At 38.7% G+C, this 23666-nt stretch overlaps 1 protein-coding gene and 1 pseudogene across 1 annotated transcript in view; both read right to left on the minus strand.

The window, feature by feature from the left end:
• The window catches only part of Sult2a1 (sulfotransferase family 2A, dehydroepiandrosterone (DHEA)-preferring, member 1), a 41165-nt gene that overhangs the window by 14630 nt on the left and 2869 nt on the right, over positions 1-23666 (minus strand). Inside the window, exon 3 of the mRNA NM_001111296.2 lies at positions 21702-21828. Coding sequence (NP_001104766.1) covers positions 21702-21828 — 127 coding nt within the window. The remainder of the gene's footprint in view (positions 1-21701; positions 21829-23666) is intronic.
• Positions 2372-4162, minus strand: Kat6b-ps2 (k(lysine) acetyltransferase 6B, pseudogene 2; annotated as a pseudogene).

The raw sequence follows: 23666 nt of genomic DNA on the forward strand, positions 1-23666 counted from the left end.
GATAATCAGATGACAGGAGAGAAGTGTAAGAGCAGAAGCAACAGAAACCAAGGCTACTTGGCATCATCAGAACCAAACTGTCCCACCATAGCAAGTCCTGGATACAACATCACACAAATATGGATCTAATGTCACTTCTTTTGATGATGACGGAGGACTATAAGATGGAAATAAATAACTCCCTTAAAGAAACACAGAAGAACACATACAATCAGGTGAAAGAATTGAACAAAACCATCCAGGATCTACAAGTGGAAGTAGAAACAATAAAGAATTCACAAAGGGAGACCACTCTGAAAATAGACAACCTAGAAAAGAAGTCAGGAGCCATTGATGCAAGCATAACCTACACAATACAAGAGATAGAAGAGAGACTCTCAGGTGCAAAGGTACCTTAGAAAACATTGACACAACAATCAAATAAATTGGAAAATGCAAAAAGATCCTAACCCAAAGCATTCAGGAAATCCAGGACACAGTGAGAAGTCCAAACCTAAGGGTAATAGGTATAGACAAGTAGAAATATTTTCAACTTAAAGGGCCAGGAAATACCTTCAACAAATTTATAGAAGAAAACTTCCCCAACCTAAAGAAAGAGATCCCCATGAATATACAAGAAGTCTACAGATCTACAAATAGTTTGACCAGAAAAGGAATTTCTCCCATCATATAATAATCCAACCACCAAATAAAATCAGTAAGGGAAAAAGTCAAGTAACATATAAAAGCAGACCTATCAGAATTTCACCTGACTCCTCCCGACAGATTACAGAAGCCAGAAGATCCAGGGAAAATGTCATACAGACCCACAGTGAACACAAATGCTAGCCCAGGCTACTATATCCAACAAAAGTCTCAATTACTATAGATGGAGAAACTAAGGTATTCCATGGCAAAACCAAATTCACACAATATCTTTCCACAAACCCAGCCCTTCAAAGGATAATAAAGGGAAAGCTTCAACACAATGAGGGAAACTACGCTCTAGAAAAAGCAAGAAATTAACATGTCAACAAACCTAAAAGAACATAGCCACGTGAACAGAAGTCCAAATCGAAGAATAAACATAACAGGAAGCAATAACAACTTTTCCTTAATATTTCTTAATATCAATGGACTGAATTCACCAATAAAAAGACATACAATAACAGACTGGTTATGTAAATAGGACCCCACTTTTTGCTGCAGAGAGGAAATCCACCTCAGGCATAAAGGAAGACACTACCTCAAAGTAAAAGGCTGGAAAACAATTTTCCAAGAAAATGTTCCCAAGAAACAAGCTGGAGTAGCCACTCTAATATGAAATAAAATGGACTTTCTTTTTTTTTTTAATGGCTCATCATAATTTATTTTACATTAAAATGTACAGCTTTTTGGGGGGATTCCTTCTTTTTTTGAAGTAACTGACTAAAAAGAAAACAGGTAAATACAAGAGTTCTGCTGGCTCCTGTTTTATATAAGGTCGTGCACACCTGTCCTGCTTGGCCCTTACTGTTATCTGTCCAGGTGCAAAGGCTACAAAAGGAAGCAATAGAAACAGACACAAATAACTTTTCTGATTTTTTACTTGAGATTTGTAAGCTTACTTTGTGCTATTCACAAGCTACTTTTCTATTTTTCCTTAAAACATAATTCCAATATTTTATAAAGATAGAAAAATCTACAGATGGAATGAAAATGTTAAGTTAGAAGCATTTCCATAAAATAGCAACTTTACACCAAATTCATGATTTTTAAAAACACTTGCCAAGTATTTGGACATATATGAAATGCTTCAAAACCTGACAGATAAACACTGAGATATGCTTCATTTAATAAATAGAAGTGTGCATTTATAAAACAAAAAGCTGCCTCTCCCCATAGGAGTCTGCCACCAAAATGGAAAATGGTCTTCTCAACTTTACACCAAACATTTAGCAATAAACCCCCTTCACTAACTAGACAGGGATAGCTCTGATAGCTCTTTACAGTTTTATAATGAACAAAAATACAGTCTTTTTTAAACCCTCAAATTAGGGTACCCTAATCAAGGCAAAAAACTTAAGAAGTGGCTTACCGTTAGCACAACACTTGTACAGTACTACAAAATGCACTGTCACCACCAAAGACATTAGTGGCATACTGAAGGGTCGCCTTAAACAAAATATACAGTAATTGAAATGCTAAAGGCATTTCCATGGAGTAGACAAGGAATAAGAAAAGTTGGACGTTCAGTATTAAAACAGATGATTTGGGAAGGGGCTTGTATGCACACTGTTTAATGGAAGCAGTCAAGACGTGTGGCCACTGCCAACCAGAGTCCTAAGAGAGGCCTTCCTTTGCAAAGAATTTTATATAAAAGTAACTGAAATAAAGGTGCCAAAAAAGAAAAAAGAAGGAAAAAAGAAAAAGAACTTGTATAAGGCATTCTGCTGTATACAGCTTTTTTTTTTTTTTAAATAAATGGTGCCAACAAATGTTTTTGTATTCACACCAATGATGGTTTTGAAATCGTACTCTTCAAAGGTATTTGTGCAGATCAATCCAATAATGGGACCCAGTGGGCTGGGTAGGCTGACAGGGTGTCTAACTTCTCTTGTAGGACCCATTGAGATACTGTTAGGACATGCCCATGTTCAAGTAGCCATGTGATCTGGGGGCCGTGTACATCATGTTAGCGTGGGGTGGGGTCTGCATTGGCTGCTGGGCATATGGTTGGCTTCCCATCATATGCCCAGCAGATGGGCACATCTGCAAGTGCATAGGGTACTGGGAGGTTTGATTCATGTAGCCATGGTAGCTGTGGTAACCACTGTTCATCATCGGCTGGGACATGCTATACCCATTCATGGCATTCAGAGTGTTCATGTTCATATTCACGGAGTTGACATTGTAGGCTGGCGCTGGCATCAAGTTCACACTCATGTTCATGCCTCTTTGCATTGTTAAAGTCCGTGCAGGATCCTGCATGGCTACAATCTGGGAACGCCCATCAATTTGTGACTGATGGGTGGCTGCAGCTGGTGACAGAGATGCAGACTTGGTTCTCATGGAGACATGACCCTTTCTGGAAAATTGAGTTTGCAGTATTTGGCTGTGGGAGATGCCAATATTTGATGCTGCCTTGTTCTGCTGCAGGAGAGATGGTGGCAGATTCATGGGAGGAGTCAGGTTAGGGGGTGGGGTCATGGTAGTTTGTGCTTGAGGTCCTCCAGGGACAAAGTGTACAGACTGTGAAAGCTGAACAAACACTGTGTTACTTAATATTCTGGACAAAGAAACACTGTTAGCATAGGAGTTCACAGCAGCAGATTGGCTGTAAGGCAGTGAATGATCAATAAGTGTATTAGTTAACTGTTGCAGTTTGGCAAGGCTGAAATTGGCAGATGGCTGTGGGTAGTGCCAATCCCCAAAATCACTTTGAGCCATTCGCTCATATAAGCCAATGTTGGCATTGCTGATCTCGGGGATGTCAGCCAGCTGCATGGGTGGGGTGAAATTGGTGGCCATGCTGCACTGAGCTAGCTGCTGGCTGCTACTGGGAGGCCTTTCCACCACACAGCCTTGGGGAGACTTGATGCTGCAGGTTAGAGGGGAGCTGATGCTGGTCTGCTGCATCATGCTGCATTTCCCGCTGATGTTGGACATCTGCTGGGTGACAACTCAGCTGTTCTGTGTCAGATTGCTAGAGGTGAGACTGCTGTAGGAGCAACTATTCTGGGAAGAGCCATTTCTACAGATGCTGCCTCCCATGGTTGAGTCATAGCTGCTTGGGTTCTCATAGTTCTCTCTTGTGCTCTCAATACTGTCACTGAACCTGTTGTCAACGACCTGCTGTGAGTGATCTGACACTGACGGGACGTCCTTCTTTGGACGGGTCTTCATGTTCTGCAGAGGTGGCACTGTGATGGCAGTCTGCTCAGGGCTAATTTGGATATAGCTATTCTCTAGGGCAGGGACGCTGGGGCTCTTAACAGAATGAACTGGCTTGCCAGGAAAGGAATGGGCAGATGAAAGTGGGCTACCATGGTCTGACTGTTGGCACTAGTCAAGTATGGTGGCAATTTGAGGACTTTGGTCTGTGTGAGTATAGTTTTGCAGGCTTCTACAGGCCTCTTGAATTTCAGTACAATCTGGAAAGGTGTCATCCTGTTCCCTGTTTTCTTGGGTCAAAGACTGCACACTGCTTGGAAGCACACATGGGAGCCTGTGAAAAATGATGCCAGACTTCTGACTTTAGTCTTCTCCTCACCTTAATTTTGCTGGAAGACAGCGCCTGATTCAAACCTTGGATTTACCGTGTCTGCTGGCTGCTTTTCTGGAGAAGACACTATAGAGGCCTCCCCCAAGTCATGAGAGGATGACAACATGGACACATCTTCCGGGGACACATCCCCAGGATTAATGTGTGATGACAGCTCCTCAGGAAGCCTGTCTGGGGATGAGGAGGCAAAGGGGACTCTTTGACTTGTTTGCCTGGAGATAAAGATGCAGTGTTGAGATCCCCTTCTGGGGGCAGCAGGGCAGGCAGCAGGATTCCGGGCACAGAGTACTATGGTTGGATGCCTGTGTTGCTCCCGTTCTCCTGCAGCACAATGAAGCAATGTGCTCTCCACATGTGCCTGATGAGGCAGCTTGTGCCCAGGTCCTTCCCATTCTTCCCTCTACTGACTCATTCATACAATGGACACAGACAGCCTTAGAGCTATCTGTGGGGTGACAATTAGAAGTGCTTCCAGATGGCTGATCTCTTCCTGGACCCTGATGTGCTTTTGGAAAAGGAATGCTTTCTGTCTGCCATGGTTTCTGAAGTGTTGTCATAATGGAGCATGGAGAGGTTGGGAGAGGAGCCTGCCAAGGCCTCTTCTCTGCTGTACTTTTCAGTGACAGACACATCAAGGGACACCTCTTCAGAAGAAACTACAGTCACAAACTCTTCCATTATTAGGTCAGGGGATGGGATCTTGGGAGCCATTTTCTGGACAAGTCTGACAGGTGAGAGCACAGTGCGAATGTCTCCCACATTTGTAGGCTGTGGTGGAAGCAAAAGAGAGGGAGGGGAAAAGGAGGACCCTGCTGATAGACTTCCATTTTCTTGAATGAGCTTGGTGGGGTGTGCCTGCTTCACATGTCTCAGGAGGCAAGTTGTACTCAGGTCTTTCTCATTCTTGCCCCTGTTGAACTCTTAGTGCTATCTCAAGGGGAAATAAAGAAATGCTTCCAGGCTGGAGACTTCTTCCAGGAAAGAAGGCTCTGGGTCACAGCTTCCATGGCTACGTTGTACAGTGTGCTACTATACTGGGAGAAGAGTGAGCCATAGTCATCCTCACTCTCGGCAGGTAAGTTTTTCCCAGAGGGCTGACAGGCACAGCTTGCTGCCCTGATTTCTGCCTGTTCATCGACACTGTCTCTCTCATATCCTCTGACTCACTTTTCAAGTCCATTTGTTCCAAACTGTGACAAGGAATTTGATCATCATCTTCCTCCTCTGTTTTGAAATTAACTTTGTCAGAAACAAAATCACTGTCCCCTAGGGACAAGTTTCTTGCTTATCCTCCATGACCAACCATAATTATTCTGGCTGCTTTATCATTCTGACATCTTAGGTTAATAAAACCTGCTTATAATGTCCACTTGTGAAGCCTAAAGTAGATTTTATCAGTCATTCATAATCTCATTTTCTATGCTGTTTACTATGGCTGACCATGAATGTCACTGGAAAGTTCACACAAGCACACTGTCACAGGGCATGGAGTTCTGCTCTGTAGGAGTACTGCAACCAAATACTTCTTGTTGTATATACCACTGCATGCAGCACAGACTTCTTCCTTTTCTCCAAGACAGGAGCCCCACCATCTAGAGGGCTCACACAGCCCTTCATTTCCTATGCTCTCCTCTCAGCAGGTCAACCAGAAGTAGAACATAAAGTATTTGAAGCCAGGTACATAAAAATTGCAGACATGGGGTGAAAAGACAGTGACCATGCTTATGGTCTCCATGCTTCTAGAGATCTGATTCCCAGTTCTCACTCCAAACTCTAGGACTTGCTCTGGTGGGAGAATTGGGTTCTGATGATGCCATCTAACCTTAGTTTCTGTTGATTATGTTCTTAAGCTTGCCTCCAGTCATATGGTTATCTCTAGTGCTACCTGCTCTGGATATGTCTGACTGGATCCCATCCTTCCTGTGATCCTTGTTGTGTCAGAAGTTCTCAGAGTCTAGCTGTCTCTATGACCCTGTTTTTCTGGAACCCTGTAATCCTGAGATCCTGGATGTATCTGAGTTTCTGAGAGTCAAGCTCCCTCTGGGACCCTGAGATACTGGTGTGACCAAGCTCCTGTGAACCTGTGATCCTGTGATCCTGAGTATGTTAGACTGCCTGGGAGTAGAGATTCCTCTGGGTATTGTGGGATTGGCTGCATAGTTTATGGCCAAGACATGTTAGGTCACTGGCCCTGACAGACTGGAAAGGAGCCAAGCCACTGATCTGGAAGAGTTCCTGCCTGCCTGGTTCCTGCTGGTCCCAGTTACTCCCGGTTTTGTGACATATGTAGTGTCTTCCTCACTTCTGATCCTATGATCCTGGATGTTTTAGGACATTTGGGAGCAGAACTGCCTCTGGGTGTTGTGGGCCTGGCTTCAGAGTTTGCACCCTAAGTCTGCTCAGGGCACCATCCCAGAAAATTAATATCAATTCTTTAATCAAATGGCATAGCCTAGGAGATTGCTTCAAAAATTGAGAAGAATATATTTGCTGTTTGTTATAATAAAAGATAGATTAGAACTAATAATTAAATGATTAAACGAAGTGTTTCAGGCCAATGTAACTACGAAAAGCAAATATTGCTGATGTAATCTTACAAAATCATAGTTGACTTGAATCAATTCTGGTGAGAAATGATAAACATTACTTTATATTCTTTGAAGGAATAATGCATGGAGAGGACAGTGAAGTTGTAATTACAGGTCCAACTAGTTCCACATGGAACACAGTACTAGATATACAGTAAGAAACAGTAGTCTCAATCTGAATGGTTAACACATCATCTTATTAAAAAATAAACAATATTAAATGATGTCCCAGATAAAGCAGGCTTAACCAACATCTTTAGAACACTAAATCTAAACAGTGTAGAATACACGTTGTTTTCAGCAGCCTATGGAGCTATCACTCAAATATATATATAAAGAAATTATTAACCAATATAAATTAAAACATTTTCTTATATTCTACTTAGCAACAATAAAATGGTTACAAATAAATGAAAAGAGAATCTCCAGAATGCACTAATTCATGGAGATTTAACAACTCACAAGTGAATGATGAAGAAGTCAAGAACAAAAGGACTCATATAATCAAATGAAGATGAAAACAAAACAGCATTTAACACTGGAGTAAAATGAAAACAGCACTAAGAGGGACATTTAAAGCTCAAAGTTCCTCCATTAAGAAATCAAAAGATTTCTAATACAGCAGTTAATGTTCACTATGGGAATTTGGAAAAAGAACAAAGCAAACTCCAAACTTAATAGCTAGAAAGATATCAGTGACCTCAGTGTAGAAATTAAAGAAGGAAAGAGTAGCAACAAGAAAAACAATATAGAGAGTTGATGAAATTTATTTTCTTCTAAATATAATGAATATTGATCAAATCTTACCTAAACTCATCAAAAGAAATAGCAAATGTCAAAAGTAATACAGTAAAACAAAAAAGGGGAGTCATTATCACAGCACAAATGTAATTAAGAAAAATTTTAGAGTTTACCTTAAAAGTCATAGAGCACTAAACTTGAAAACATAGAAGATATGGATGAATTTATATATTATATATATATGAAAGTATCTTCATATATATATATACATATATATATATATACATATATATGAAAATGAGATAAATATTACATTTAAAACAACTAATCAGGTACATATGGAGAGAAGGCTCAGCACATCAAAGCATTCTCTGTTCTTCTATAAGACAAGAATTCAGTTTCTAGTACACCTGGAAGTTCACAATGCCCTATTAAAACATAGACACCAATTTTCCTTGTAAGACTGCTTTTGTTGTGTCCCATAAGTTTGAATATCTTGTGGCTTCATTTTCATTAAACTCCAAGAAGCTCTATTTTCTTTCTTTATTTCTTCCTTGACCAAGTTATAAATTGAGTAGAGTGATGTTCAGCTTCAACGTTTATGTGGGTTTTCTATTATTTATGTTGTTATTGAAGATCAGCCTTAGTCTATGGTGATCTGATAGGATGTATGGGATTACTTCAATATTTTTTATCTGCTGATCAGCCTTATTTATAATAGCCAGAAGCTGGAAAGAACCCAGATATCCCTCAACAGAAGAATGGATACAGAAAATGTGATGCATTTACAGAATGGAATACTATGCAGCTATTAAAGACAATAAATTTGGTTTTGTATCCCAGGTCCCTCAGAGACCAGTCTGTGCAGGAGAGCCTTCAGATGGCAGAAGCAACATGACTTCTGGGACAGGCCCCTTTTCAGGCCTTCATCTTCAGCCAGGAAGCAGATGTGAGCTCCAGACATCAGTGCTCAAAGGAGAGGTGGCCTGAAGAGAGCACTCAGGAGAGAGTTGGCCTCCCAAGAGTGCTGACAGAGGCTAACAGAATCACAAGAGGAACAAGCTACAGCCAGAGATGGCTATAACAACTAATGCCAGAGATTACCAGATGGCAAAAGGCAAACATAAGAATCTTACTGACAAGCCAGACAGTGGTGCCACATACCTTTAATCCCAGCACTTGGGAGACAGAGGCAGGCAGATTTCTGAGTTTGAGGCCAGCCAGTCTACAAAGTGAGTTCTAGGACAGCCATGGCTATATAGAAGAACCCTGCCTCAAAAAACAAAAAACAAACAAACCAAACAAACAAAAAACAAAACAAAACAAAAAAAAAAACCAAATAAACAAAACAAGACTCTTACTAAGAGAAACCAAAACTGCTCACCATTATCAGAACCCAGCACACCCAACTCAGTGAGTCCTGGATAACCTAAAACACCCAAAAAGCAAGATTCAGGTTTAAAATTGTATCTTATGATGCTGGTAGAGGATTTTAAGAAGGAAATTAATAACTCACTTAAAGAAATTCAGGAGAACATGGCTAAAGAGGTAGAAGGCCTTGAATTGGAAACATAAAAATCCCTTAAAGTTTTACAGGAAAACACAACCAAATGGGTGATGGAATTAAACAAAACCATCTAAGATTGAAAAAAAAAAAAGGAACTAGAAAAATTTAAGAAAAGTCAAGGGGAGACAACTCTGGAGAAAGAAACCCCAGGAAAGAAAACAGGAATCATAGATACACACATCAGCAACAGACATGGAAGAGAGAATCTCAGATGCAGAAGACTCCATAGAGAACATGGACACAACAATCAAAGAAAATGAAAAATGCAAAAAGATCCTAACCCAAAACATCCAGGAAATCCAGGACACAATGATTTCTATGGATAATAGAAATAGATGAGAATGAAGATTTTCAACTTAAAGGGTCAGCGAATATCTTCAACAAAATTATAGATGAAAACTTCCTTAACCTAAAGAAAGAGATGCCCATGATCACACAAAAAGCCTAAAGAACACCAAATAGACTAGACAATAAAAGAAATTCCTCCCAACACGTAATAATCAGAACATCAAATGAACAAAACAAAGATAGAATATTAAAAGCAGTAAAGGGAAAAGGTCAAGTAACATATAAAGACAGACCTATTAAAATTACACCAGACTTCTCACCAGAGACTAATAAAGTCAGAAGATCCTGGACAGATGTTATACATTCCCTCAGAGAACACAAGTGCCAGCCCAGACTTCTATACTCAGCAAAACTCTCAATAACCATAGATAGAGAAACCAAAGTATTCCATGACAAAACCAAATTCACACAATATCTTTCCATGAATCTAGCCCTTCAAAGGACACAACATTTTGCAGCTTACAGGAAACCCACCTCAGGGAAAAAGCCAGATACTATGTCAGAGTGAAAGGCTGGAAAAATTTTCCTAGCAAATTGTTCGAAGAAACAAGCTGGAGTTGCTATTCTAATATTGAATAAAATCAACTACCAACCCAAAGTTATCAAAAAAGACAAGGAAGGGCACTTCATACACATCAAAGTTAAAATCTACCAAGATGAACTCTCAATCCTGATAATCTATGCTCCAAATGCAAGGGCAGACACATTCATTAAAGTAACTTTAGTCAAGCTCAAAGCACACAATGCACCTCACACAATAATAGTGGGAGACTTCAACACCCCACTCTCATCAATGGACAGATCCTGGAAACAGAAAATAAACAGAGATACATGGAAACTAACAGAATTTCTGAAAAGATGTATTTAAGAAATATATACATAACTTTTTATCATAAAACAAATAGATATACCTTCTTCTCAGCACCTCATGGTACCTCCTCCAAAATTGACCATATAATCAGGTAAAAAACAGGCCTCAAGAGATACAAAATTATTGAAATTATTCCATGCATCCTATCACATAAAAATGGACTAAGGCTGATCTTTAAAAACAGCATAAATAATAGAAAGCCAATATTCATGAGGAAACTGAAAAACACTCTCCTCAATGATAGCTTGGTCAAGGATGAAATAAAGAAAGAAATTAAAGACTTTTCAGGGTTCAATGAAATTGAAACTACAACTTACCCAACCTTATGGGACACAATGAAGGCAGTCCTAAGAGGAAAACTCATAAGCCTGAGTGCCTCCAAAGAGAAACTAGAGAGAGCATATTATAGTAGCCTGACAACACACCTAGGAGCTCTAGAAGGAAAGGAAGCAAATTCACCCAAGAGAAGCAGAGGACAGGAAATAATCAAACTTATGGCTGAAATCAACCAAGTGGAAAGAAAAAGAACTATTCAAAGAATCAACCAAACCAGGAGCAGTTTCTTTGAGAAAATCAACAAAATAGATAAACTCTTACCCAGACTAACCAGGGGGCATAGGGACAGTATCCTAATTAACAAAATCAGAAATAAAAAAGGAGACATAACAACAGAACCTGAGGAAATCTAAAACATCATCAGATCCTACTACAAACACCTATACTCAACAAAACTGCAAAACCTGGATGAAATGGACAATTTCTTAGACAGATACCAGGTACTAAAGTTAAATCAGGTTCAGATTAATGACCTAATCAGTCCCATTTCCCCTAAAGAAATAGAAGCAGTCATCAATAGTCTACCAAACAAACAAACAAAAGCCCAGGACCAGATGGGTTTAGTGCTGAGTTCTATCAGACCTTCAAAGAAGACCTAATTCCAACTCTCCTCAAACTATTCCACGAAATAGAAACAGAAGGTACTCTACACAATTTATTCTAAGAAGCCACAATTACTTTGATACCTAGAGCACATAAATACCCAACAAAGAAAGAGAATTACAAAACAATTTCCCTTATAAATATCGATGAAAAAATACTCAATAAAATCCTCGCAAACCGAATCCAAGAACACATCAAAACGATCATCCTCATGATCAAGTAGGCTTCATCCCATTGATGCAGGGATGGTTCAATATTGAGGAAATCCATTAATGTAATCCACTATATAAACAAACTCAAAGAAAAAAACCACATGATCATTTTGTTAGATCCTGAGAAATATTTGACAAAATCCAACATCAATTCATGATAAAAGTCACGCAAATTTCAGGAATTCAAGGCCCATAACTAAACATAATAAAAGCAATATAGAGCAAACCAGTAGCCAATATCAAACTCAATGGAAAGAACCTGGAAGCAATCCCACTAAAATCAGGGACTAGACAAGGCTGCCAACTCTATCCTTACCTGTTCAATATAATACTTGAAGTCCTAGCCAGAGCAAATTACAACAAAAGGAGATCAAGGGGATACAAATAGGAAAGGAAGAAGTCAAAATATCACTATTTGCAGATGATATGATAGTATATGTAAGTGACCCAAAAATTCCACTAGAGAAGTCCTAAACCTGATAAACATCTTCAGTGCAGTAGCTGGATATAAAATTAACTCAAACAAATCAGTGGCCTTTCTCTACACAAAGGAGTAACACGATGAGAAAGAAATTAGGGAGACAACACCCTTCACTATAGTAAATAATATAAAATATATTGGTGTGACCCTAACTAAGGTAGTGAAAGATCTATATGATAAGAACTTCAAGTCTCTGAAGAAAGAAAGTGAAGATGATCTCAGAAGATGAAAAGATCTCCCACATCCATGCATTGGCAGGATTAATATAGGAAAAATGGCTATCATGCTGAAAGCAATCTACAGATTCAATTTAATCTCCATCAAAATTCCAACTAAATTCTTCACTGAGTTAGAAGGGTCAATTTTCAAATCCATCTGGAAAAGTAAAAACCCTAGGATAGGAAAAAAACTATTCTCAACAATAAAAGAACCTCTGGTGGAATCACCATGCCTTCCTTCAAGCTGTATTACAGAGCAATTGTGATAAAAAGTGCATGGTACTGGTACAGCTACAAACAGGTAGATCAATGGAATAGATTTGAAGACCCAGAGATGAACCCACACACCTATGGTTACTTGATCTCTGACAAGGGAACTAAAACTATCCAGTGGAAAAAAGACAGCATTTTCAACAAATTGTGCTGCCACAACTGGGGGTTATCATGTAGAAAAATGTGAATTGATACATTCTTATCTCCTTGTACAAAACTTCAGTCTAAGTGGATCAAAGAACTCCACATAAAAACAGAGACACTGAAATTTATAGAGGAGAATGTAGGGAAAGCCTTGAAGATATGTGCACAGGGGAAAAATTCCTAAACAAAAGAGCAATGGCTTGTGCTGTAAGTTCAAGGATTGATAAATGAGACCTCATAAAATCGCAAAGCTTCTGTAAGGCAAAAGACATTGTCAATAAGACAAAAAGGCCAGTAACAGATTGCGAATTGTGTTTTACCAATCCTAAATCTGATAGGGGACTAATACCCATTTTTTAATAGAGCTCAAGAAATTGGACTCAAAAAAATCAAATAACCCCAAAAAAATTGGGGTACTAAAAATGAATTCTAAACTGAGTAATTCCAAAAGGTTGAGAAACGTGAAAAAATGATCAACATTCTTAATCATCAGGGAAATGCAAATTAAAAGAACCCTTAGATTCTACCTTAAATCAGTCAAAATGACTGAGATAAAAAATTCAGGTGACAGCAGATGCTGGTGAGGATGTGCAGAAAGAGGAGGCAAGGGCTACTCAACACACCCAAAAAGCTAGACCCAAATTTAAAAGCATATCTCATGATGATGGTAGAGGACATCAAGAAGGACTTTAATAATTAAGTTAAAGAAATACAGGAGAACACTGCTAAACAGGTAGACGACATTAAAGAGGAAGCACAAATATCCCTTAAAGAATTGCAGGAAAACACGACCAAACAGGTGATAGAATTGAATAAAACAATCCAAGACCTAAAAAGGGAAGTAGACAAAATAAAGAACCCAAAATGAGGCAATGCTGGAGACAAAAACCCTAGGAAAGAAATCTGGAACCATAGATGCAAGCATCAGCAACAGAATACAAGAGATGGAAGAGAGAATCTCAGGTGCATTAGATTCCATAGAGAATATCTGCACAACAATCAAAGAAAATGGAAAATGCAAAAAGATCCTAACTCAAAACATCCAGGAAATCCAGGACACAATGAGATCAAACCTACGGATAATAGGAGTAGATGAGAATGAAGATTTTCAACTCAAAGGACCATCAAATATCTTCAACAAAATTATAGAAGAAAACTTCCCAAACCTAAAGAAAGAGATGCCCAAGAACATACAAGAAAGCCTACACAACTCCAAATAGACTGGACCAGATAAGAAATTCCTCCTGACACATAATAATCAGAACAACAAATGCACTAAATAAAGATAGAATATTAAAAGCAGTAAGGGAAAAAGGTCAAGTAACATATAAAGGCAAGCCTATCAGAATTACACCAGATTTTTCACCAGAGACTATGAAAGCCAGAAGATCCTGGACAGATGTTATACAGACACTAAGAGAACACAAATGCCAGCCCAGGCTACTATACCCAGCCATACTTTCAATTACCTTACATGGAGAAACAAAAGTATTCCACAACAGAATCAGGGTCACACATTATCTTTCCACGAGTCCCCCCTTCAAAGAATAATAACAGAAAAAAAAAACAATACAAGGATAGAAACCACGTCCTAGAAAAAGCAAGAAGATAATCCCTCAACAAACCTAAAAGAAGACAGCCACAAGAACAGAATGCCAACTTTAACTACAAAAATAATAGGAAGAAACAATTACTTTTCCTTAATATCTCTTAATATCAATGGACTCAACTCCCCAATAAAAAGACATAGACTAACAGACTGGCTATACAAAGAGGACCCAACATTTTGCTGCTTACAGGAAACTCTTCTCTGGGAATAAGATAGACACTACCTCAGAATGAAAGGATGGAAAACAATTTTCCAAGCAAATGGTCTGAAGAAACAAGCTGGAGTAGCTATTTTAATATTTAATAAAATTGACTTCCAACTCAAAGTCATCAAAAAAGTCAAGGAGGGACACTTCATACTCATCAAAGGTAAAATCTTTCAAGAGGAACTCTAAATTATGAATATCTATGCTCCAAATACAAGGGCAGCCACATTCATTAAAGAAACTTTAGTAAAGCTCAAAGCAGACATTGCACCTCACACAATAATAGTGGGAGACTTCAACACATCACTTTCACCAATTTTCAGATCATGGAAACAGAAACTAAACAGGGACACAAGGAAACTAACAGAAGTTATTAAACAAATGGATCTAACAGATATCTACAGAACATTTTATCCTAAAACAAAAAGATATACCTTCTTCTCAGCACCTCATTGTATCTTCTCCAAAATTGACCACATAATTGGTCACAATACAAGCCTCAACATATACAAAAATATTGAAATTGTTCCATGCATCCTATCAGATCACCATGGACTAAGCCTGATCTTAAATAACAACAACAACAAAAAAATAGAAAGACAACATTCATGTGGAAACTGAACAACACTCTTCTCAATGATACCTTGGTCAAGGAAGGAATAAAGAAAGAAATTAAGGACTTTTTGGAGATTAATGAAAATGAAGCCACAACATACCCAAACATATGGGACACAATGAAAGCATTTCTAAGAGGAAAACTCATATCTCTGAGTGCCTCCAAAAAGAAACTAGAGAGAGCACACATTAGCAGCTTGACAACACACCTAAAAGCTCTAGAACAAAAGGAAGCAAATTCACCCAAGAGGAGTAGACTGCAGGAAATAATCAAACTCTGGTGAAATCAACCAAGTGGAAAGAAGAAGAACTATTCAAAGAATCAACCAAAGGAGAAGATGGTTCTTTGTGAAAGTCAACAAGATAGATAAACCTTTAGCCAGACTCACTAGAGGGCACAGGGAAAGCATCCTAATTAACAAAATCAGAAATGAAAGGGAGACATAACAACAGATCCTGAAGAAATCTAAAAAACACCATCAGATCCTTCTACAAAAGGGTATACTCAACAAAACTGGAGAACATGGATGAAATGGAGAGTTTCTAGACAGATACCAGGTACCTAGGTTAAATCAAGATCAGGTTAATGATCTAAATAATCCTATATCCTCTACAGAAATAGAAGCCGTCACTAATAGTCTCCAAACCAAAAAAACGTCCAGGACCAGATGGGCTTAGTGCAGAGTTTTATCAGACCTTCAAAGAAGATCTAATCTCAGTTCCTCACAAACAATTCCACAAAATAGAAACAGAAGGTACTCCACCCAATCCATTCTTTGAAGCCACAATTACTCTGATAGGAAAACCACAAAAAGACCCAACAAAGATAGAGAACTTCAGACAAATTTCACTTATGAATATCGATGCAAAAATTCTCAATAAAGTTCTAGCTAACTGAATCCCAGAACACATCAAAACAATCATCCATCATGACCATGTAGGTTTCTTCCCAGGGATGCAGGGATGGTTCAATATTCGGAAATCCATCAAAGTAATCCAGTATATAAACAAACTCAAAGACAAAAACCACATGATCATCTTGTTAGATGCAGAGAAAACATTTGACAAAATCCAACACCCATTCATGATAAAAGTCTTGGAAAGATCAGGAATTCAAGGCCCATACTTAAACATGATAAAAGCAATCTACAGCAAGCCAGTAGCCAACATCAAAGTAAATGGTGAGAAGCTGGAAGCAATCCCACTAAAATCATGGACTAGACAAGGCTGCCCATTCTCTCCCTACCTATTCAATATTGTACTTGAAGTCCTAGACAGAGCAATTAGATTACAAAAGGAGATCAAGGGGATAAAATTGGAAAGGAAGAAGTCTAAATATCACTTTTTGTGGATGATATGATAGTATATATAAGTGACCCTAAATATTCCACCAGAGAACTCCTAAGCCTGATAAACAGCTTCAATGAAGAAGCTGGATATAAAATTATCTTAAACAAGTCAATGCCCTTTCTCTAGACAAAGAATAAACAGGCTGAGAAAGGAATTAGGGAAACAACACCCTTCTCAATAGTCACAAATAATATACAATTCCTTGACATGACTCTAACTAAGGAAGTGAAAGATTTGTATGATAAGAACTTCAAGTCTCTGAAGAAAGAAATTAAAGTAGATCTCAGAAGATGGAAAGATCTCCCATGCTCATGGATTGGCAGGATCAATATAGTAAAAAACACTCTCTTGCCAAAAGCAATCTACAGATTCAATGCAATCCCCATCAAAATTCCAACTCAATTCTTCAATGAATTAGAAAGGGCAATCTGAAGATTCATCTGGAATAACAAAAAACCTAGGTTAGCAAAAACTCTTCTCAAGGATAAAAGAACCTCTGTTGGAATCACCATACCTGACCTAAAGCTGTACTACAGAGCAATTGTGATAAAAACCTCATGGTACTGGTATAGCGACAGACAAGTAGACCAATGGAATAGAATTGAAGACCCAGAGATGAACCCACACACCTATGGTCACTTGATCTTTGTCAAGGGAGCTAAAACCATCCAGTGGAAAAAAGACAGCATTTTCAACAAAGGATGCTGGCACAACTAGTGGTTATCATGTAGAATAATGCGAATTGTTCCATTCCTATCTTCTTTCATTAAGGTCAAATCTAAGTGGATTAAGGAACTCCACATAAAACCAGAGACACTGAAACTTATAGAGGAGAAAGTAGGGAAAAGCCTGGAAGATATGAGTACAGGGGTAAAATTCCTGAATAGAACAGAAATGACTTGTGCTGTAAGATCCAGAATCGACAAATGGGACCTCATAACATTGCAAAGCTTATGAAAGGATAAAACAAAAAGACCACCAACAGATTGGGAAAGGATCTTTACCTATTCTAAATCAGATAGGGGACTAATATCCAATATATATAAAGAACTCATGAAGGTGAACTCCAGAAAATCAAATAACCCCATTAAAAAATGGGGCTCAGAGCTGAACAAAGAATTCTCACATGAGGTATACCGAATGGCTGAGAAGCACCTGAAAAAAATGTTCAACATCCTTAATCATCAGGGAAATGCAAATCAAGACAACCCTGAGTTTCCACCTAACACCAGTCAGAATGGCTAATATCAAATATTCAGGGGACAGCAGATGCTGGCAAGGATGTTCAGAAAGAGGAACACTCCTCCATTGTTGGTGGGATTGCAAGCTTGTACAACCACTCTGGAAATCAGTCTGGTGGTTCCTCAGAAAATTGGACATAGTACTACTGGAGGATCCCGCAAAACTTCTCCTGGGCATATATCCAGAAGATGTTCCAACCGGTAAGAAGGACACATGCTCCACTGTGTCAATAGCAGCCTTATTTATAATAGCCATAAGGTTGAAAGAACCCAGATGCCCCTCAACAGAGGAATGAATACAGAAAATGTGGTATATTTACACAATGGAGTACTACTCAGCTATGAAAAAATGAATTTATGAAATTCCTAGGCAAATGGATTGATCTGGAGGGCATCATCCTGAGTGAGGTAACCCAATCACAAAGGAACTCATATACATATATACTCACTGATAAGTGGATATTAGCCTTAGGATACCCAAGATATAAGATACAATTTGCTAAACGCATGAAACTGAAGAAGATTAAAGACCAAAGTGTGGACACTTTGCCCCTTCATAGAATTTGGAACAAAACACCTATGGAAGGAGTTACAGAGACAAGGTTTGGAGCTGAGATGAATGGATGGACCATCTAGAGACTGCCATATCCGGGGATCCATCCCATAATCAGCTTCCAAACGCTGACACCATTGCATACACTAGCAAGTTTTTATTGAAAGGACCCAGATAGAGCTGTCTCTTGTGAGACTATGCTGGGGCCTAGAAAACACAGAAGTGTATGCTCACAGTCAGTTATTGGATGGATCACAGGGCCCCCGATGGAGGAGCTAGAGAAAGTACCCAAGGAGCTAAAGGGATCTGCAGTCCTATAGGTGGAACAACAATATGAATTAACCAGAACGACCCCCCCCTCCAGCTCATGACTCTAGCTGCATATGAATCAAAAGATGGCCTAGTTGGCCATCAGTGGAAAGAGAGGACCATTGGTCATGCAAACTTTATATGCCTCAGTAAAGGGAAAAGACAGGGCCAAGAAGTGTGGTTGGGTAGGTGGGGTATTGGGTGGGTTAGCATGTGGGGGACTTTTGGGATAGCATTGGAAATGTAAATGAAATACATATCCAATTTTTTAAAAAAACATAAAAATAAGGCAACTTAAGGAAGAGAGAACTTGTTTGTGTCAGGCAGAACGATGGGAATGGAAAGCTGGGATTTCATTTCCTCAACTACATGCAGGAAAAAAAGGAGTGTACTGGAATTGGTTTGAGTGTTTATTCTCTCAAAGCCCACCTTGAATGGAATACTTTCTCCAACCAGGCTGTGCCTCATAAACATTCTGAAAAAGTGCCACCAATTGGGAACCAAGTGTTGAAATTTGAGGGCCTATGTGGGCCATTTCTTACTCAAATGATGACCAATGTCAATATCAAGATTAGGTCTGTAAAGACTAGATACTTCAAATGGTGCTTAAATATTATGGCATGGAGCAATCTGTGACTGTGTCCTGTACTGTGGTGGTGTGAGAACAGAAAGACTTCGCAATCAGTGTTGAAATGATGATGCATCCTGGGCCCATAGACTTGTTGAACGTAGAGAGATAAAATGGAGCCTACAGAATTTTTTTTTAATCATTAGAGGAATGCAAATCAAAACAACACTGAGATTCCATCTCACACCAGTCAGAATGGCTAAGATCAAAAATTCAGTTGACAGCAGACGCTGGCAAGGATGTGGAGAAAGAGGAACACTCCTCCATTGTTGGTGGGATTGCAAGCTTGTACAACCACTCTGGAAATCAGTCTGGCGGTTCCTCAGAAAATTGGACATAGTACTACCGGAGGATCCCGCAATACCTCTCCTGGGCATATATCCAGAAGATGTCCCAACCGGTAAGAAGGACACATGCTCCACTATGTTCATAGCAGCCCTATTTATAATAGCCATAAGGTTGAAAGAACCCAGATGCCCCTCAACAGAGGAATGGATACAAAAAATGTGGTACATTTACACAATGGAGTACTACTCAGCTATTAAAAATAATGAATTTATTAAATCCCTAGGCAAATGGATGGACCTGGAGGGCATCATCCTGAGTGAGGTAACACAATCACAAAAGAACTCAAAGGATATGTACTCACTGATAAGTGGATATTAGCCCAGATACTTAGTATACCCGAGATATAAGATACAATTTGCAAAACACATGAAACTGAAGAAAAATGAAGACCAAAGTGTGGACACTTTGCCCCTTCTTAGAATTGGAAACAATCACCCATGGAAGGAGTTACAGAGACAAAGTTTGGAGCTGAGACAAAAGGATGGACCATCTAGAGACTGCCTTATCCAGGGATCCATCCCACAATTAGCCTCCAAACGATGACACCATTGCATACACTAGCAAGCGTTGGCTGAAAGGACCCTGATATAGCTGTCTCTTGTGAGACTATGCCGGGGCCTAGCAAACACATAAGTGGATGCTCATAGTCAGCTATTGGATTGGGCACAGGACCCCCAATGGAGGAGCTAGAGAAAATATCCAAGGAGCTAAAGATATCTGCAACCCTGTAGGTGCAACAACATTATGAACTAACCAGTACCCCAGAGCTCTTGACTGTAGCTGCATATGTATCAAAAGATGGCCTAGTCAGCCATCACTGGAAAGAGAGGCCCATTGGACACACAAACTTTATATGCCCCAGTACAGGGGAATGCCAGGATCAAAAAATGGGAACGGGTGGGTAGGGAATTGGGGGGGGGAGTGTATGGGGGACTTTTGGGATAGCATTCTAAATGTAATTGAGGAAAATACGTAATAATAAAAAATATATTAAAAAAATAAGCGTACAGAATATTAAAAATCTAGAGATGAAGGCAAGTTAGGTATCATACATGAAATTGTGGGTTTGAGCCCCAGCACCAAATAAGTAGAGTATACAGTAGATGCTTTTAGTCTTGGAACTTAAGAGGTAGCAGAAGAAGGAACCACACTTCAAGGTCATCCAAATCTATATAGAGCTTTCAAGTCCATCCTAAGCTATCTCTCACTTTGTCTTTTTAAAAGAATACTCTGAGACCTGCAACTGGGGAGGCTCCAGAGTCTCCATGGTGGTGACTCTATCTAAAACTCTTAACAGTAAGTGACATGGAGCCTGAAATGCCACCTCCTGTAGGCAAGTAGATTTCCCAGTGGAGGGATAAGAATAGCAACCCATTCAGAAAACCTTTGGCCCCAAATGTGACCTAACCAGAAGATGTCCAGAAACAAAGATGGAGCAGAGATGGAAATGATGGGCAATAATTGATTAGCCAAAATTGAGACACACACCATGGGCAAGAAACAATCCATGACACTATTACTGATACTCTGATATGCTTGCCTTCAAGAGCCCATAATAACGGTACTCTGAGAGGCTCCACCTAGCAGCTGAATTACAGAGATGTGTAAGTCCACAGCCAAGCATTAGTTAGAGCTGTGGAAGTCTTTTGGAAAAGTTGGGGAAAGGATTGTTGTACCCAATGGGGTTAAGAACTCCAGATGAAGACCAGAAGAGTCAACTAACCTGGACATTTTAGCACTCTCAGAAACTGAACCACCAACCAAAAAGTTATCCAGAGCTAGACCTAGGGGCCCTGCACATATGTAGCAGGTTTGCAACTTGGTGTTTGAGCAGGTCTCCCAACAACTGGAGCTGGTGCTCTCCATGAACATGTTTCCTGTCTGTGGATCCTATTCCTCTATCTGGGCTGCCTTGTCTTGTCTCTGTGGGAGAAGACACACCAAGTCCTGGGGAGAATTTTGTCATGGTAGGGAGTTACCTTAGGGCAACTATCCCTTCACAGAAGAGAAGAGGATGGGGATAGGAGCTGTGAGTAGGGGTCATTAAGGGGAGAGTGGTGCTGTATATTGCGACATAAATAAATAAAAAATAAATAAATAAATAAATAAATAAATAAACTTATATAATATGAATAAATAAATTTATTAATTAATAAATTAATTAATAAAATTAATGTCTCTGAGTTTCTTCCCCTCCTATATTTCACAGTTTACTCACCATTTCCTTTGAGGAACCATTCAAAATAAGTTCCGAGTGACCCTGGATTCTTCACAAGGTTTGTGTTACCCCAGAAAAAGTAACCAGACACAAGAATATCTCTGGGATTTCTCACGAGATAGATCGCCTTGAATGGATAAAAATGTAAACGAAGGTCATCAGTTATTCCTCACCTTTTAACTGTCATAATTTACATGATATATTCTAAAATCTGATGATTTCTAATTACATTTGCTATTTTTATGTGGGAAAACATATACACAAGTGAAAAATCTATAGTCATAATTCCCCTTTTCTAATTTTATTTGATTTGTAAAAATGTAACAACAAAATGACTAGTTTATTAATAGTGTAAAAAAGAAAGAGATTGATTCGACAGTTCTAGAGATTACAATAAAAATTGGTTATCCAACACCAAATGCCAAGCCTGTAAAATATACATACAAGTAAATCTGTAGTGACTGTGAAAAATCCACTGAAGTGTTTTGGGATATACAGATTCATTTAGGAATATATTGATTATTTATTTGTTTATGAATATATACTGTATACATTAGAAACTCGTAAATATGTGTCTATATAGGAATACATAAATGTAGGAATATATTTAGAAATATATATGTATATTTATATGTACATATGTATGCAACATAAATTAATGAAAAAAGAAAACATAAATTTGAGAGGGAGAAAAAATGTTATATTAATTTTTCAGGGAAAATATGGTAGGGGAAAATGATGTATATAATTATATTTTATTATAAAATGTCAAAACATAAAAGAAATAAATTAAAAGAAATCTTTATTTTATATATAGGTGTACACTGTCGCTGTATTCAGACATACCAAAAGGCACTGGATCTCATTACATATGGTCATGAGCCACCATGTTGTTGCTGGGAATTGATGTCAGTACCTCTGGAAAAGCAATTACTGCTCTTTACCTTGGAGCCAACACTCCAGACCCCAAAGTAATCATTTTTAATAAAAGGAACTTCATATTTTGTATCAATTATTCTACATCTCATCTTTTTAACTTCAAAAATATTGATTTATGCATGTCTGAGTGCACACATTCATTTTTGCACTCCATATGTGGACAGAAACCCACAGATATTAAGTAAAAGGGAATTGGATGCCCTGACACTAGAGTTGCAGAGAGCTGTGAGACACCATAAGGGTTTTGGGAACTGAACCTAGGTCCTTTGCAAGAGAAGCCAGTACTCTTAACAGCTGAGTCATCTCTCTAAGTCCTCTTAGAAATTTTAAATAGTTTTATTGAATATTTTTGTAAAAATTTCAAATGTTATCCCCTTTTTCAGCTTCCCACCTCCTCCCTGTAAACCCCCAATCCAATCTCCTTCCCCCTGCTTCAATAAAATTATTTTCTGACCCAACCATCCACTCCTACTTCCCAAGGATAGCAAAAGTTATTCTCAACAATAAACGAACTACTGGGTGAATCACAATCCCTGATCTCAAGCTGTGCTATAAGCAATAATGATAAAAAAAAACTGTATGCTATTGGTACAATTAAATTCAGGTGAATTAATGGAATAGAATTGAAAACCCAAAATAGAACCCACACTCCTGTGTTCAGTTGATCTTTTGCAAAGCTTCTAAAACCATCCATTGGGAAAAAGACAGCATTTTCAACAAATGATGCCTGTTTAATTGGCTATCAGCATGTAGAACACTGGGAATTGATCCATTCTTATTTACTTTTACACAGCTCAACTCCAAGTGTTTTGAGAACTTCCACATATAACCAGATACACTGAAACTTATATAAGATAAAGTGGGGAAGAACCTAAAATACATGGGCCCAAAAGAAAAGTTCCTGAACAGAACAGAAATGGTTTATGCTCAAAGATCAAGAATTGACAAATGGTACCTAATAAAATTGCAGAGTTTCTGTAATGCTAAGAACACTGTCATTAGGACAAATGGAAAAGAGGAACACTC

This window comes from Mus musculus, chromosome 7, assembly GCF_000001635.26.
Source record: "Mus musculus strain C57BL/6J chromosome 7, GRCm38.p6 C57BL/6J".
In the NCBI taxonomy this organism is placed as follows: Eukaryota; Metazoa; Chordata; class Mammalia; order Rodentia; family Muridae; genus Mus; species Mus musculus.